Raw genomic sequence first — 17462 nt, 5'->3', positions numbered from 1 at the left:
AGACCATTGGTTTGTCAAGGTCAGTATTGTGTGCTCTGACTGGCAGTTACTCCCCAGGATCTTCTTGGGCCTTTCACATCACCTATTATCTGATCCTTTCTTAACTGGAGTGCAGTTTCCACTCTGGTTTACTTGAACAATAGGAGGTCCTGCTAGGGAACAGAAGCACCGAGGACTGTGTACAAGATATATACTATTCTTACTATGTTTTAAGTAAGGAATGTACTTGGGCAGGACATTTCATATAGAGAACCATGCAGTCCTAAGCACCACTGCTTGGGAGTAAGCCCTATTGATCTCTGTGGACCTACTTCAGAGGGAACAGGCATAGGATCAGGTTTTAAATGTGAAAAGTGGTGAGAATACACCTTTTGTAAGAAATTTCCAAGCAGAGTGCCTTCCCCATTTCTGCCCATGCAGTTCAGAGTTTGATATAACAGCCTCTCTTCTGTATAAAGAGGAATAAACTTTATTCGGAAAACTTCCTAAAATAAGAGAACAAAATTCAAGTCAAAGAGCCAGGCGTTCCGCGTTCCATCATTCTGCGTTCAATCAACTCTCTTACATCAAGGGAAGGTGCCTTGTGCTAGCAGAAGGCGCTGCTGCCAGCGGGACAGACCTATGGAATCCTACCTTTGGAGGGTCTGTGGCTCAGTGGTAGAGCCTCTGCTTGGCATGCAGAAGACCCCCGGTTTGATCCCCAGAATCGCCAATTGAAAAGCACCAGGCACTAGGTGATGGGAAAGACCTTAGCCTGAAACCCTGGAGAGAGGCTGTGGCTCAGAGGCATAGCATCTGCTTGGCATGCAGAAGGCCCCAGGTTCGATTCCTAGAATCTCCAGTTAAAAGGACCAGGTAGTAGGTGATGTGAAAGACCTGTACCTGGGACCCTGGAGAGCTGCTGCCAGTTTGAGTAGACAATATTGATCTTGAGGGACTGGGGAGGGGCTGTGGATCAGTGGTAGAGCATCTGCTTGGCATGCAGAAGGTGCCAGGTTCAATCCATGGCATCTCCCGTTAAAGGGACCAGGTAAGTAGGTGGTGTGAAGGACCTCTGTCTGAGACCCTGGAGAGTTGCTGCCTGTCTGAGTAGACAATACTGACTTCGATGGACCAAGGGTCTGATTCAGTAGAAGGCAGCTTCATATAAGTCCAGTAACACCTTAAAGATCAACAGAATTTTCCAAGGTAGCTGACAATGTAAGCTTTGACTTGTGAAAGCTTATGCTCTGGAAATTTTTGTTGGTCTTTAAGGTGCTACTAGTCTCAAATTTTGTTCTACTGCTGCAGACTTAACATGGGCACCCACCTGAAATGAAAAAAGAGGGAAATGGAAGCATAGTATATACCGTAGCTCACTTCTTTGTCTGCTTTTTTGGTTTTTATTTTTTTTTAATTGGGGGGGGCTTGCTGTCAAAGCACAGGTGACTTATGGTAACCCCGTAGATTTTTCAAGGCAAGAGACCTTCAGAGGTGGTTTGCCATTGCCTGCCTCTGCATAGCGACTCTGGACTTCCTTGGTGGTCTCCCATCCAAATACTAACCAAGGCCAACCCTGCTTACCTTCTGAGATCTGACTAGATCGGGCTAGCCTGGGTTATCCATGTCTGCTTTGGGTTGGTCTAAAACATTAGGAACAAAGGACGTTTAAAATTCAGTAAAAACCCTGACGGGCCTTTAATAATGCATTGGCTGCCCGTGCTCCTAGATACTGAATGATATAATTGCGGTGTTCGGCTGGCAAGAGGAAATGGTCTGAAGGTCTAGAAGGACAGAAGGGGAGACATGATAGAGGTCTATAAAATTATGTATGGTTTGGAGAGAGTGGACAGGGAGAGGTTTTTCTCCCTCTCCCATAATACTATAACACGGGGTCATCTGCTAAAGCTGGAGGGTGAGAGATTCAAAACAGATAAAAGGAAGTATTTTTTCACACAACGCATAGTTAAATTGTGGAACTCCCTGCCCCAGGATGTGGTGATGGCTGCCAGCTTGGAGGGCTTTAAGAGGGGAGTGGACATATTCATGGAGGAGAGGGGTATTCATGGCTATTAGTTAGAATGGATACTAGTCATGCTGCATACCTATTCTCTCTAGTATTTTGGGTGCGGTGGAACACAGGCAGGACGGTGCTGCTGCACTCGTCTAGTTTGTGGCTTCCTAGAGGCACCTGGTTGGCCACTGTGTGAACAGACTGCTGGACTTGATGGACCCTGGTCTGATCCAGCAGGGCTTTCCTTATGTTCTTATGACATTCCTGCTTCTTACAACAGTTTGTTTTTCAAGGAATGGGGCTGTGCAGCAAGACTGGATCCACTGGATCCTTACAAATCATGACACTGGGAACAGGGACTTGCAGATCTCAGTGACTGATCACTGCTTTGGTTTTTAGTGTTTTTCTGTAGTGCCTTGGACAGACTGCTCCATCATGACAGCGGCTGATCCCAGCTTCTGGGACTGAATCGGAAACAGGGAGTGACCCTTCTCAGGTAACATGGGTAAAGCTGCATGTTCAGCTGTGTGTAAAAAGATGGGTGTGTGGATGCTATGAGTTCTCTGCATAGAATTTTTGCATCTTTCTGAGTAGCGACAGCTAATGGGGCTTGTAGAGATCTGGTAGAAGAACAAACTCCCTTGCTGGTTTTATTTATTTATTTCCCTTTTTTAACACCATTTATAGTCTGTGTTTTTCACTGAGACTCAAGTTATACAGCATGAGACAATTTAAATAAATAGGAACGGAACATCCAATAAGCAATACAATAGAAGTTTGGATTGCAGAAATCTAATAACTGCTGAAACCAAACTGAAACAAAGCATAAATATTAACATGACACATTAAACAGTGGAGGAATTACATAGTTGGGTCATACTTATATAGGGTTGCCAAGTGCCAGGTGGTGGTGGGCAAAACCCTGCCAATCCACCTGGCCGCCCGCTGACCAGCTGAGGGTCGGCAGGCAATCTGTGCAGGCAGGGACAGGTCACTTCTGGTTCACATCCGGAAGTGCTGCATTGCAAAGGGCCAGTTTCCACTCAAACTCCCAAACTGGGGAGTAGAAACCAGCCCTTTGCAATGCAGCACTTCCGGATGTGAATCAGAAGTGCTGAAGCACTTCCGGGAGCGCGCGACCACCACCACCACCTCCACTCCAAAAACCTCCAGCCGAAGAAGAAGAGGGAGCTGGTAAGCCTATACTTATAGCATCAGACAGTAGGTTTTTTTAAAAAACCTCCTAAATAATTCAGTTTTGCATAGTTTGCAGAATGCCAGGAGAGTTGGAGCCTTCCTGGCCTCCTCAGGCAGGCCATTCCACAAGGTGGGGGCCACAACGGAGAAGGCACGTGCACAGGAAGTTGTTGATTCTGCCCAGTTGAAGGTTGGCACCTGATCCAGGCCAAGTAATTCAGTGTTCTGTCCTAACAATAGCCTCTGGGTCTAACCAGATTTGAACAGCAGCACACCTGTGCAACTGACTAGATATTTATTTGTATTTTTATCCTTCCGGGTTATCCTCCCAGGAACTCAGGGCTGTGCACAGTGTTCCCCCCACCCACCCTTGTCATCAAACAACTCTGTGAGGTAGCTTAGGCAGAAAGAGAATGGTTGACCTAGGGCGAAAATGCACGGCTGAATTCTGGCTGGAACAGGGAAGAAAGGAGGCTAAAGCGACCGTGCATTTTCGCCCCTAGAGTCACCCAATCCAAGTCATGGCAGAGTAGAGATTTGGACTCAGATGTTCCTCGGTGACGATGAGCATTCCATCTTTGTCCCTGTCTTAAGCATATTAAACTGCCTTATACCAAGTCGTCTAGCTCAGAATTATCTACACTGACTGGTTCCCTGGGTGCCAGGTAGAGAAGAGGCCCTTCCCAATGCAGATACCACAGATCCTTTAACCGACGATGCCCAGGATTGAACATGCATCCTTTTGCATGCAAAGAAGATGCTCTGCCACTGAGGAGAGCCAGCATGGTGTAGTGGGTAAGAGCGGTGGTTTGGAGCAGTAGACTCGAATCTGAGAAACCGGGTTTGATTCCCCACTCCTCCACATGAGTGGCGGAGGCTAATCTGGTGAACCAGGTTGGTTTCCCCACTTCTACACATGAAACCAGCTGGGTAACCTTGGGCTAGTCACAGCTCTCTTAAAGCTCTCTCAGGCTGACCTACCTCACAAGGGTGTCTGTTGTGTGGAGGGGAGGGGAGGTGATTGTAAGCCAGTTTGATTGTTCCTTATGTGGTAGGGAAAGTTAGCATATAAAAACCAACTACTACTACTCTTCTTCCTCTTCTTCTTCTTCTTCTTCTGTAGTCTCTGAATGCCAGCTTCTGGTATTCAGAAGCTGAATGCCAGCTTCTGGTATTCAGAAATAGACTGCACCTGAACTTTGATGTTTCAGTTAGTTATCATGGCTAGAGACCTGAGCTTCAACATTAGACTGCAGTCTTAGGCATGCTTAGTTGAGAGTAAGAGTTTATCTCTGCCATGATGGTTTCTTCTCCTTGCTTCTGGGGCCATCCTATTGCCAGCAGTGCATAGGTGTTATTCCCTGTATGTAGTGGTAATAATTAGTAAATCTTTGTAGGACTGAGTTTTTATGGGAGTAGCTGTGGCTCAGTGGTAGAAGATCTGCTTTGCATTCAGAAGGTCCCAGGTTCAATCCCCAACAACTCCAGGTAAAGAGATCCTGTAACAGCTGATGTGAAGGACTTTCACCTAAGACCCTGGAGAGCTGCTGCCAGTCAGAGTAGACAATACTGACCTTGATAGACCAGTGGTCTGACTCAATCTAAGGCAGCTCCAGATATGTTAATGTATTGAGCTTCCCTCGTCTTACCTTGCAGCATTTTCTGCTGCCTAAAGTGAGCGCTGGAATAAGGATGACTGTCTACTTGGCTTGAGCATTTTCAGACTCCTACTCTGACCCTCCCTCTCTTTTCTAACTCCATCCAGGTATTTTATGGAGTGAGACACCCAAGGAGACCACCCACATCATCGATGGACAGCATGTTCATAGACGATCCTACGTCAGGGGATGGGAGCTCCCTCTCCCTGAGTGTCCTCATGCTTCTGGATTCCCTGAGCAACAGCACCGAAGAGCAGTGCTTCAGCGCCCGCTCGCATAGCACAGTCTTGCAAGGGCTGCCTTTTGGTGGGGTACCCACTGTACTTGCTCTCAACTTCATCCTCTGGCTGGTGAGTGGTGCTGGGCCAAAGCCATATGTCATTACTGTCCACTTATTTCCCACCTCCCCACAGTGCTCCATGTGCAACTGGGCATGGCTGGGATCAGTCAGCGGGACCAGGAATAACCCTTGGAATAGAAATTAGTCCAGGGGGGATTGATGTCACAAACATCCACAGTCAGAGGTCTCAGGTCCAGAGAAGAAAGGGGGAATCCTTACTGCAAAAGGCGCAGAGTGTGCATACAAGTGTGGTTGAGTATCTGGGGAAGAGTGTAGTAACTTGGAGTGAATAGATTGGCTTCAGCACTACTCTATATGCTGTTTATTTCTTTGTCTTGATCCACCTAATATCACAACATATCCGGACATATATGCATCAGAGAATGCAAAGCAGTAAGAATTTGATTTTTTTTTTAAAGAGGAGATTTTCAAACATCTAAAATAGAACCTCTTACGTACTAATATTAGCCTGCCTGAAAAGATGGGACATTGATGTCTTAAAAGCTGGGTATGGGGGGAGAATCTGCGTTGTAAGGTGTTGTATGCATGGGTTGTTTCCATGGCAATCCCCCCACAAACTACTCTGTTTTCATTATGCACGTCTTTTCCAACCTAAAGGTCACTTCATTCTCTCCTCATGTTTTCCCTGTGTTTTCTGGATGCTACCAGAAACAGCATCCAGAAAATGCAGGGAGAACATGGGGAGAGAGCGAAGTGACATCTAAAGGTCGGGAAAGACCGTGCATAATGAAAACAAAGCCCCGAAGTAGTCAGGGGTAATGGCAACGGAAACAACCCGTGCATAAAAGGCCTAAGTGTGTCATTTGATCGTCACTAAGCTGAAGTGGACTCAGGCAATGCCTGACCCATTGCATCCAAATGATCTTATCTGGCATTGCTGTTGTCCTGACACCAGTTTGCAACGTTGAGGTTGCACTGCTACCGAGGATGTTTGTTCCTGCTCAAAGTTCAGTCCAAACTACATGGTATGTTAAGGGGGGAGGTTTACCAGGAAGACCTGGTGAGCAGAGAATGTTTCCCCCTTCCCACTGCCATCTGCCAGTTTGTCCTCTTGGCAGTTACCCCTCTGGACAGTTTTTTAGCCTTTTACTCACAAAGTTCCAATAAAGCCCATCTTGGATTGGTGGGGGATTGAGGATCTGCCCAGGAGGATATTTTCAGTGAGCATCATCAAGCATAAGCAAGATTATGCACCCTCTCTTCTTGCCTCTCCTCTATGCATGTTACTCCAGCAAATGCAAGACTTGGAATGCACATTTGCTGGAGAAACATGGAGATACCAAAATGTGGAAGCAGAATCCTACCATCACTATACTTTATTTTCATAATTGCCATACATTAGGGCTGAACTACATGAGACATTTATTTTTAAGTCAGGTAACTCGCATACCATCAACTACACATGACGCTGCTGAAAACTCAGCTCCTGAGCATGCAGGGCCTCGATTGCTTGGGGAGAGGAGGGGCTTTTACCTTTGCCCTGCACTGTTTTCCATACCCATAACAGCCATTGGGGAGCTGCATGTATACTAATGGGCGAATGTGCTGCTCTCCAATGGGGGCAAAGCATGTTTTGGGTCAAGGAAATGGTGTAGAGACAGAAGTTGAAGCTCCCTTTCCCCCCATACCATGGACCTGATCACAATCAAGGCCCTGCATGCCTGAGGACAGAATTCCCAGCAGCATAATGTGTGGCCGATGGTATGAGAGAGGGGTAGAGGGAACCCAAACCGGATTCTTAAAAAATTATCTTGTGCAGTTCAGCCTTTTTAAAAGAAGACTAGATTCCCACCTGAAAGAGCTGCTTCTGCTAGTGCAAAGACCAGGAAAAGAGGTTTCAATTAATTATCTTTTAAAAACTGAGGCCTGTAATTTCTCTTTCCTGTTGCAGGTCCTCCTCTTGGTCTTCTCCTGCCTTCGGAAAGCAGCTTGGGACTACGGGCGCCTGGCTTTGCTGGTGGATAATGACAGGTAAGGCCTTCCAATGGATGGAGGGGCAGAGGGGACAGTTTCCTGAACCAAGAGGTCCAGCCGTGCTAGGTGGGTGGAGGTGGGCTGACGACTGAAGGTGCCGGCAATCCTTGCAGTAGCCCCAAGGCAGGATAGCAGTGTCACCGCATGCCTGAAATTGCACAACTTTATGCATAGTGGTACCCCATTAGACAGAGTGTAAGAAAACATATGGACTCCTGAGGAACCAAACACTTATTTAAGACAATAATCAACAATGTTCTCATGCTTATAGTCACTGATAAAGCCAAGAAAACATGCCAACAGTTACAATATTTAACATTCATGGTAGGTTGGTGTAAGGATTACGTAGGTGAAGATAGAGATGTTCAGAGTGCTATGGAGGCGATTTGAATGCATGTTCTCTGCCCTGAAAACAAGTGCTTCGAAATTCAGAGAAAGAGTTCAGACTAGTTCCACCTTTGGTCTTCATCTTTTTGATAATGTATGTGAAGCACTTAGCACTCATACTATGCCTTACAGGAATTTAAAGAAATGTTAGTATCACTGTTATTAATTGGCTCTAATCATATCTCTTCCACGCCCCTACCCTCATTTCTTTTCAAACCAGCCGTTTCCCTCCAAGCACATGGAATTCCTACGAGTAATGATAAAAGGGTGACGTGGGGGTGGAGGTGTTGGTGAGATGTAAATTCTTGTGAAAGAGAAGGAATTGCCACTGCTTTTACGGGAGGGTTGGAAGGAGGCTCTACTCCCAGAGGAGGAACTAAGCCCCCCCCCCTCCAATTTCCTCACTTTCCCCTCTATCCTATCAAGGTGAAAGGGAAATACTTGGCAGAGGGGGTGTCCCCAGTCTGTAACTTTCAGCGGGTGACTGGCCTTTACTGGTGGAGGCTGAAGAAAGGACTCAGACGGAGATCCATGATTCCTATTTGTGTACAAATGACACAATGGTGGAATAATACAGGAGTTGTTGATAGTGAACTCCAAAGAGGCTGCGGGTCAGATCTGAAATCAGATAAACCTACCCTCTACTTTGTATTATGTCTGCATTAGGGAGCCATGAAGCTCTAACACCCTCCCCCCTTCACAGTGGCCCTTCTTTCCTTCACAGGAATTTACCTGCAGGGAACATGGAGCAGCTTCCTGACAATATCCTCTTGTAGACTCTCCCTTCTTACACTCCGTGGCTTTGGCTGTCTGGTGGTGAAGGGTTTTAAAGGGGGTTCTTTTAGCTTTTGTTCCCTTTCAGAAATACTGTTGGCGTGTGTACATGTCGGGGAAATGAGAGGGTTACAGTGAGCATCTGATCCTGTCAATATTGATTACAATCTCACAGTAACATAGGGTTGCTTGAAAACCCCTAGTTTGAAGCGTCATATCTTGCTCTGGAGCATGCGTCCGTAGAAACTTAATGGGCATTGCTTATTTCACAACTCTAAAACAACTCTTGTTGCAAATTTGTTCCAGCAGCCCTCTCCTCATGTTGTGTGAGATTATTACTACATTGTAATCTGTCACTTGTTGCTATTAGGCGCTGGGTTTCTTTTAACCCTTTCTCATGTGTTAATACCAAAGGAGACAAGATGGTTTCTGCCCAAATTTCCCTTTATTGTCAGGCACCGAGGGCCTTGAACCATGAACTGCGGGGGGGCTTGGTAAGAGTGATTGCAAATGTTGACTGCGGCCTATCTGCAAAGTGCTTTAAGCCAATCAAGACAAGGTGGGGGATGAAATGTGATGCTGGCAAGGCAAACTTACCCATGCAGGTCCGGTGTCTTATTAAAAGTGGGCCGCTACACAACCTGGATTAACCTACCCTTGGAGCACCTCTCCTGACTGCCAGTCTCTGGATTGTTACCTGAGTATGCATAGCTGCTTTGTGAGTGCCCGCACAAATCCCTGTACTCACCAAATTCTAGATTCCTATTTGAAGGGCCTCCCAAGTTCCTTGCTGTGCATTAGGTAGTAAGATAATTTTCCTATCTAAGGGACAGAAGACCCTAAGAATCTGCATTTGGAGGACATTTTTGGGTTGCAGCAAGAGGAGGTTGTGCTCCATAGGCAGAAATCCTGCTGTTCGCAGAAGTGCTCTGGTGGAGCCAACCGTCTGTCAGGAGAGAAATCCTCAGAACTCTTCTGAGTTGGCAATACAGCTAAGGGAGGGGCAAGTAATGCTCCAGGCCTTTCTGAGGAAAAGCTAAGGATCTCTAGTGATTCCATTGAGCCACAATCTACCTAATCTAAGGGCACTTCCACACATGCTGGATAATGCACTTTCAATCCACTTTCAATGCACTTTAGCGACAGTTTGCAAATTGATTTTGGTGTTCCGCACAGTAAAATCCAGCTTCAAAGTGCATTGAAACCGGACTGAAAGTGCATTATTTGGCATGTGCAGAAGTGCCCTTAGTTTCAACATAGCCGTACAAAGCCAATCATTCCATATTTCATAGCGTATTTCTTTCTCCTCACAGGCTCACTGTCTGAACAGCATTTTAGAATGACCCCCAGAGCCTGTCTTAAACATCCATCTTCCAATAAATGCTCTCACCCTGCCTTCCTTGCTCTTGGTTATTCCACAGTTTGCTGTGGTCATGCCACTTAGTTCATATTGCAGTAATGGCAAAGGTTTCCAGTCAAGAGCCCCAGGAGGTTGATGATTTTCCCACTGAACCATCACTGTGGCTCAAATTACTTGTCTCGTCTAAGGAATTTGGTCTCCATGCAAGCTTTTTTTTCTATCCCAATTTTACAAGCAAGTGGCAGGGTGCCAAGTGTGTGACATCATGCCTGTGATGTAACCATGGAACAATAGCAAGTCTCCTGTAATTGTTGGATTCAGATGACAGAACATTGCGGGAGAGGCCATGGAGCTCATGCATTGAACCCATAAAAGCCCTGTTAGTAGGGAAGTGTGTCTCTGGTCAAAAAATACTTGGTCAGTTGCCCTGTCAAATATTGGTCAGAAGTATCATACTGATAATGTCTCAGCTTATTTGTTAATTTATTAATTGAAATATTTATATCCCACCATTCCCAGTGTTTCAAGGTCACTTACAAACTTCACCACAAAAACATATTAACACATTCTCAAGGACAGACTGACCGAAAAACTATATCAGTTGTCCTAAAAAAACCTCCTGGAACAGGAAGGAAGGCCTCCGAAGTGGGAATCCTCCTGATCTCCTCTGAGAGGGCGTTCCAAAGAACAGGGCCCATGGCTGAGAAAAACTGGCAGGTGTAATGGACTTCACATGCCCAAATGGGGTTACTTTATATTGAGTCAGACCATTGGTCTGTCTTGTTCACTACTGTCTACCCTGACTGGCTTTTCAGAGCCTCAGGTAATCACCTTCTACATGATGCTTTTAACTAGAGATGCCCGGATTTGAACTTGGGACCTTCTGTATGCAAAGCAAACACTCTATCACTGAGCTACAGCCTTTCCCTCAGGGATGGGGCACTCAGGAGTAAACCCTAGGAATATTTCTGCTTATATAATTTATAGTTTTTCTTTATGCTTGTGTGAACAGATGTTTTTATTCCACCAATAGACACCTCCCCTGACCCCAACCCCATTTAAAGCAGGAATCTCTTTTACTAGTAACAAACAGTAGTGGAACTATGAAGTAGCTGAAAGCAGCTCTCATTTTCATCCAGTCAAGAGCAGTGATGAGTGCACATGTACAATTCTGGTGTCTCCTTCCTGTTCATGAAGATTAAATTGCTGTCAACTGCTGGGGAGGCTCCTGTCCCCTCGATTCCATCCCAGTGACCGTGACACACCTGTCTACATAGCTATTCTGGTGAAACAAACGATAACATGCATGGGGGAAGAAGAGCCACCTGTTACCCATGGGCTTTCTTGAATGTCAAAAAATTCTTGGAGTGCAGTTGCCTTATTTAGAAAATGTAGATTCTTCTTCATCTTCCTTCCTCACCTTTTTTTCTGTAGTCCTGTCTCCTTTGGTAGGGGCTGGGATAATTGCAAGAAGAACTAGGCACTTAAATTTGTTCTGATCAGAATCATGTTTTCCTTTTTCCTTTCCTCCTCTTTTCTTTCCTCCTGAAAACCTACCTTTATTCAAACCTCCCAAATCCCTTTCCCCCGGTCTTCTTTGCCCTTCAACCCCTTTCCTGCTTCTTCCCGGATATACTTCCTCTGTTCTGATATATGGGAAGCCTGACATCACTCTTCTATGGGGAGCAAAGTGAAAAAGAGAAATCTCCATCGGAGACCAGTCCCCTGGATGCAGATAATAAAGATGTGGTGAGTTTCAGTGGAAATTTCTGTCAGTGTTGATATCTTGGGTCAGTTCAATATTAAAGGGAAGTAGTTGCTGATGGATCCTATACTTTCTTTCCACTTGCTCTCTGTTGTGCCCATTGTAGAGGTGGTTCCTTGCTGTAGAGTACAAATTCCTCTGGCACTAGACACTTCCACTCAACTGAAACCAATGTCTTTCAAGTAGCCAAAAAGTACTTAGTACAAGAGGATCATGCTCCACAGTGGAAGATCAATTCTGCAATGGATAAAGAGGCATGCAAGCTGAGAGAAGATCCATCCCAGTATTTTTTTTCACCTATCGTCCTCACTTTGTAGTCATACTATCCATCCTACAACAATGCATATAAGGCCAGAGGAAGATAAATGCAAGGGGATCATAATGTTCCGATCATATCCATTGCTTGCTTTCACTGCCATTCACCCGTGTGCTGCTGTTTCCTGAGGTTGTGCTAGGAATTCCCATCAGCTGGTTAACAGGAATATCTCTGAATAAGACCTGCCAACTTGAGTCGTGCAGATGATGCAAGTTACCTGGTCTCCTGTCTTCGACAAAGGCTAGTACCAGATACGAGAGTGGAAATGTACGGAAAGGCAAAATGCACTTTCCGAAGTAGTCTGTCCTCTGATGTTCTAGCAAGTCATAGTTAGTCATCCTGCTTTTCGGGTTCCTCCTAATTCCTAATTAATTATGATTAACTGTAATTAAATATCAATGCATAAGTCCTCTGCTGTGTCTTTTTGCTTCTAGACAATGTTGTTGAGGTTCTTGTCTGTTTACTTTTGCCCTGAAAAAGCATATTCCTGCACGTGTTCAGATACGAGCGTAACTTCACAGAGATGGAAACAAACCTCTCCAGATAGGTGTGTTGTCATCTGATTGATTTCAGCCAGTTCTCCTTTTCCTTTAACTATCTTTCTAGGGATTCTGCTCCTGGCTCCTGTCTATCTACCAGATGAAGTGAGTATCTTCTTAAGTGAGAATCGCAGCACTGGTGTCTTCCGTTAAAAATAATTCACACAGTTAGAGAGGCACCCTCTCTTAGTAGAGGTGGGAGAAGATGAGGTCTTTATAGTGCTGCAGATTCTTGTCCTTCAGTTGTGACGAGTCTGCTATTTAACACTGCATCACAATGGTGTGTTCGGGAGGGCTACACACTGTATCATGTTTAGAGAGAATCATTGGTTCTGGCTGGAACTCATGCATGCATGCACACAAAGTGCATTCCTACAGACACTTGAGGCCATATGAAAATAGGTGAGGCTAGTAGATGGGATTACCTTCAGCTGAAGCACAAAGCAGTATGACAGCCAGTGTGGTGCAGTGGTTTGAGTGTTAAATTAGGACCTATGAGATCCAACTTCAAATCCCCACTCTGCTCATTGGGTGACCGTAAGATATTCTCTTTGCTTAACCTGCCTTACAAAGTTGAAGAGGGGAGAACAAAGTACTGAGTTAATTGGAGGAATAGTCCCTCCCCCTTTTATTTTGGTAGCCATTTTTTAACAGACTTTAAATTCTATCTTCATCAGAGAGTGGGAAATGCCCACATTATTTTTTTCTCTGTATACAAACGCATGTGCTACCTTATGAGAAGAACCACATCCACATCAGTAACAGGCCCAGTTATCCCTCAGGATCTTCTGTCAGAATGTATAGTTTGCCTGAAGAAGTCCTATGCCATCTGAAAGACAGCTACAAGCCTTTGTACCTTTAAAAGCAATGCTGGTTTGTTAAAGTTGGGGAGAGCTGGAAGGTCAGTAAACAGTGCATTGATGTCCTTCATGCACATCACAGTGAACACAGCATTTATTTATTTATTTACTTCATTTCTACCCTGCCTTTCTCCCCCATGGGGACCCAAAGCAGCTTACATTGTTCTCCTCCAGTTTATGCTCGCAACAACCCTGTGAGATAGGTTAGGCTGAGAGAGTGTGACTGGCCCAAGGTCAACCCAGCAAGCTTCCATGGCAGAGAGGAGGCGGGATTCAGACCTCGGACTTCCAGATCCTAGTCCAACACTCTTACCACTACACCACACTGGCTCTCACTCAAGTTACCTTATTTCTTATTCCTTCCCATTCTCATAGCCTTTGAGGACTCCCCCCCCCAGAGGGAAGTAGTGTGCAAGGCTCAAACAGAGACATAACCATAATGAGAGTGTTGGGATAGGAAGGCCAGAAGAATACAGTGTTCTGAAGGCAAATGAATGTCACTGCTGTAACTCAGGGGTCCCCAACGTTTTCGTTCCTGCGGTCACCTTTGGAGTTCTGATATAGCATGATGGGCACAGTCATAAAATGGCTGCCACAGGAGGCGGAACCAGCCACAAAACAGGTGCCATAGCTTACCTTCAGTCACATAGTGAAGATCCTTGCGCTGTGGTGGCAGCTGCTGCCAAAGCAACATTTTTAAAAATCTGCACAGCCAATTAAATCTCTAATGGTCAATCAGAAGCTTTGCTGGGCAGATGCCGCACCTGCCGCAGCCCACTTGGAATTTTTCATCTATTATTGCTGAGAAAAAACACTTGGGAATGCACAGCATGTTTCCTACAGCTCATACAACCTTTGTCTGTTTTGACAAAGGAGATCTTCATATCAAATGCCCCTTCAGTTTTAATTCTGTTACTTATTTATTCCTTTCTCCAAGGGGCAGCAAACGCAGTTCTTTCCTCCCCCATTGACTATCCCAAAGTCCACTAGTGAACTAGTTGAATGGAACTTGAATCTGGACCTCCCCAGTCTTAGACTGATGGTCTCATTACTGCATCACACTGACCTCTCTTGATATGCTGGGAAATATTCCACTTTTAAGTCTGTAGCTCATATGGATTTTCAAGGGTTTTCCCGATGTAGGGAGTCTTGTGGCAACAGTATGTTTATAGGGACAGAAAAAAACCCATCAAAGGTTTGAGTGGCCACCACAAAGCCTAACCCCTTTCACATGCCTCTGCCTCAGCAACAGCTGATTGGTGACAGCCTGAGGAGGGTCTCTGCCACAGCTACAGATTGATTGGTTCCCTGGTTCTCCTGAGGAGAAGAATCCTCCAGAGAGGGCAGGGTCTGGGAAAGGGGCTATGCGCCTCCTGTCAGGCTGCCTTTATTGGAGCAGGGAGGGGACTGATGAGGAAGGTGGTGAAGAACCCCCTTGCCTCCAATTTCTGAGGTCACTGAGGGCACCAATTGGAGACATCAGGAGGCGGGCCAAGGGAGGGGTGGGTTTCAGACTCTCCACCTGTATGGGGGGGGGAGTCACACACATGACCAAACACCATGTTTGTATTGGTCTTCATGGCCATATATGCACTTCTAGTGGAGCAAATCAGAGAAGACGTTGCACCAGATAAAAATGTAGTAATAACGCCATTTGCTGTTAGCATGTTATAATAGAGCCATTTTGCTCTCAAAACAGATAAAAGGAAGTATTTTTTCACACAATGCATAGTTAAATTGTGGAACTCCCTGCTCCAGGATGTGGTGTTGGCTGCCAGCTTGGAGGGCTTTAAGAGGGGAGTGGACATGTTCATGGAGGAAAGGGGTATTCATAGCTATTAGTTGGAATGGATGCTGGTCATGCTGCATACCTGTTCTCTCTAGTATCAGAGGAGCATGCCTATTATTTTGGGTGCGATGGAACACGGGCAGGATGGTGCTGCTGCAGATGTCTTGTTTGTGGCTTCCTAGAGGCACCTGGTTGGCCACTGTGTGAGCAGACTGCTGGACTTGATGGGCCTTGGTCTGATCCAGCAGGGTCTTTCTTATGTTCTTATGCTCTGGTAAGCATGGGGAAACTGGGAATTTGGCCGGCATGGTTTGACAGTGTATTATCTCAGGAAAGGGAAGGTGCGTGATAATATGTGATTCTAATGATACACCTTCATCTCTCCACACAACCATAAGGGATGAGGAAATTCAAAGCAAATGTGGAATCGACGCCACCACCTACCTGTCCTTCCAACGGCACCTTCTGGTGCTGCTTATGATCATCTGTGTGCTGTCTGTGGCTGTCATCCTCCCAGTCAACTTCTCTGGAGACCTCCTGGGTATGTGGCATTCTGATTCCTCTGGGTAGGGCCAAGGCAGGACACAGAGTCCAGTAATATGTTGGGTGGCCATCAGTGATAACTGGTGGAGTGCGTTGAGGGTCACCAAGGAATTCCAGAGAGGCTTTCCTATGGATAAGTAGTAATGCTGAGGAAATTGGAAAATCAAGATGGCAAAGAAACTTTTTTTTTGTGATGGGGGCTAACAGAGAGAGGCCAAGAGAGTGATGAAGACAGGAAATATCTGGAAGTCAGCCAGGCATCTGGCCCAGAGAGGTTTTGTCCTTGAGTCATTCATAGCCTTTACACTAATAATACAAGGAGTAAATTTTGTTTTGAACTTGGTTGCAATGTGAGCAGGGTTGAAGTAAATGTTCAACATTACATGTATAATATCCAATGTGAGAAATAAGTATGTGTCATTCAAATTATAATTCCTAGAAGTTTGAGGTAGTACTGCACATGTGCTTTCTGATTCTCGACAGCCTTCATGATGTTAGCCATAGGGGGAAAAACAGATCTTCTGGCTGGAGAAAGTTTCTCCAGCCTGAGATAGGATACATGCCAGTAATTTTAGGATTCAATCCTAAGGACACTTTCCTGAGAGTAAGCCTTACTTCTGAATAGACCTGTTTAGGATTGTTCCCAGGATCAGCTAAATTGCTCTATCAGTGAGAGACGTATTTTAAATAGTGAAGGTATAAGTTAAGGTCTTGCTTCTTTCTTTTTTATAGTCTGCTTCAGACCTGGTACATTACTGTGATAGGTATCAAATAGCAAATATTAAAAATGGCATTTCCTTCAAACAGAGTAGTAGCTAATTAAAATGTTGTAAGTCATTATCTTACATTTTCTCAAACCAATGCCTGTACTGAGTTTTTAGCAATATACAGATTATGTAGATTTAATTAATCCATCAGGGGTGACCAGTTTCTCTGTTCCTAAATCACTAGCTCAGGGAATAGACCTTCCACAGAAAGAGCTTCACAGATGTGGAGCTTACAAGCTCTAATGATACGTGTTCATTAATTGAAGTGCTGAAGAACAAACATGCTTCCAGAAAGGTCTCCTCAAGAGGCAGGTTGCCAGTGGTTCTTTGTCTTTCCAGAAAGCAAATTAGAAAACAGTATTTAAAAAAACCATTTATGAGAATGTTAAAAATTTTCCTTAAATGTTAAAACTGTGAACAAAAAGGTTTAACCACATCTTGATTTAAATTAGATAAGGCCACTAGGGGACCAGAAAGGATTTATTAAGAGACCAGATTCAGGCTGTAGGCCTCCAATAGACCATTTCTGGATTAACCATGCATTCCTGAGGGAGGGGCGAATCCTCTTAGGAGGAGGTGTGACCTTGCCACCAGTGTAAGTGCGTCTTATCATGGGACAAGATGCACTTACGCTGGCAGCAAGGGCAGTTCCGTCGGTGCCTGAGCACCACGGAGCTGTGCCTTGCCCCTCCACCGGTGAAGTCTCCCCGTGGCGCAGACCACAATGGAGACTTGCGGTGCCGGTGTGTGTGGGGTTTCCGGGGCGTTCCCGGGGCAGGCTGGGGGCAGAGCTAGGCAGTTCCTTATGCCCTTTCGGCCCTGGCCACTGCCAGGGGCTTTTTAGCAGGCGCAGCCTTGCTGTTTTCAATTAGGCTTTTAGCCCTGTTGAAAACGAAAACACCTTTTAAAGGCTTTTTTCATCCTGGCAGTATGCAGGAAACGGCTTAGGAGGAGGTACAGCTGCGCCTCTTCCCCGCCGTCTCCGCACGCCAGCATCTCAGGAATGCATGGTAAGTCATTAATGGGTAGATTATGAAAGCATTTTAATTCTTTAATTGGTTAAGATTCCTAGCATCCTAAACACATAAAATTGACGATTTGACTACCTATACCATAAAATGTAAAATGAGAAATTGCAAGCTTTAAGCATTTTTTAAGCCACTTTGGGTCCCCATTGGA

The 17462-nt window shown here is 45.3% G+C and overlaps 1 protein-coding gene across 1 annotated transcript in view; it reads left to right on the top strand.

Moving 5' to 3' along the window:
- Positions 1-2395: 2395 nt before the first annotated feature.
- Positions 2396-17462, top strand: part of TMEM63C (transmembrane protein 63C) — a 39551-nt gene continuing 24484 nt past the window's right edge. The window contains exons 1-6 of the mRNA XM_056850881.1: positions 2396-2489; positions 4956-5198; positions 7101-7180; positions 11366-11453; positions 12392-12429; positions 15372-15514. Coding sequence (XP_056706859.1) covers positions 5001-5198; positions 7101-7180; positions 11366-11453; positions 12392-12429; positions 15372-15514 — 547 coding nt within the window. The 5' untranslated portion in view covers positions 2396-2489; positions 4956-5000. The remainder of the gene's footprint in view (positions 2490-4955; positions 5199-7100; positions 7181-11365; positions 11454-12391; positions 12430-15371; positions 15515-17462) is intronic.

The sequence above is a fragment of the Euleptes europaea genome, chromosome 6, assembly GCF_029931775.1.
Source record: "Euleptes europaea isolate rEulEur1 chromosome 6, rEulEur1.hap1, whole genome shotgun sequence".
Lineage (NCBI taxonomy): Eukaryota > Metazoa > Chordata > Lepidosauria > Squamata > Sphaerodactylidae > Euleptes > Euleptes europaea.
Note: the sequence above shows the minus strand (reverse complement) of the source record. Positions and strands in the feature narration are given on the sequence as shown.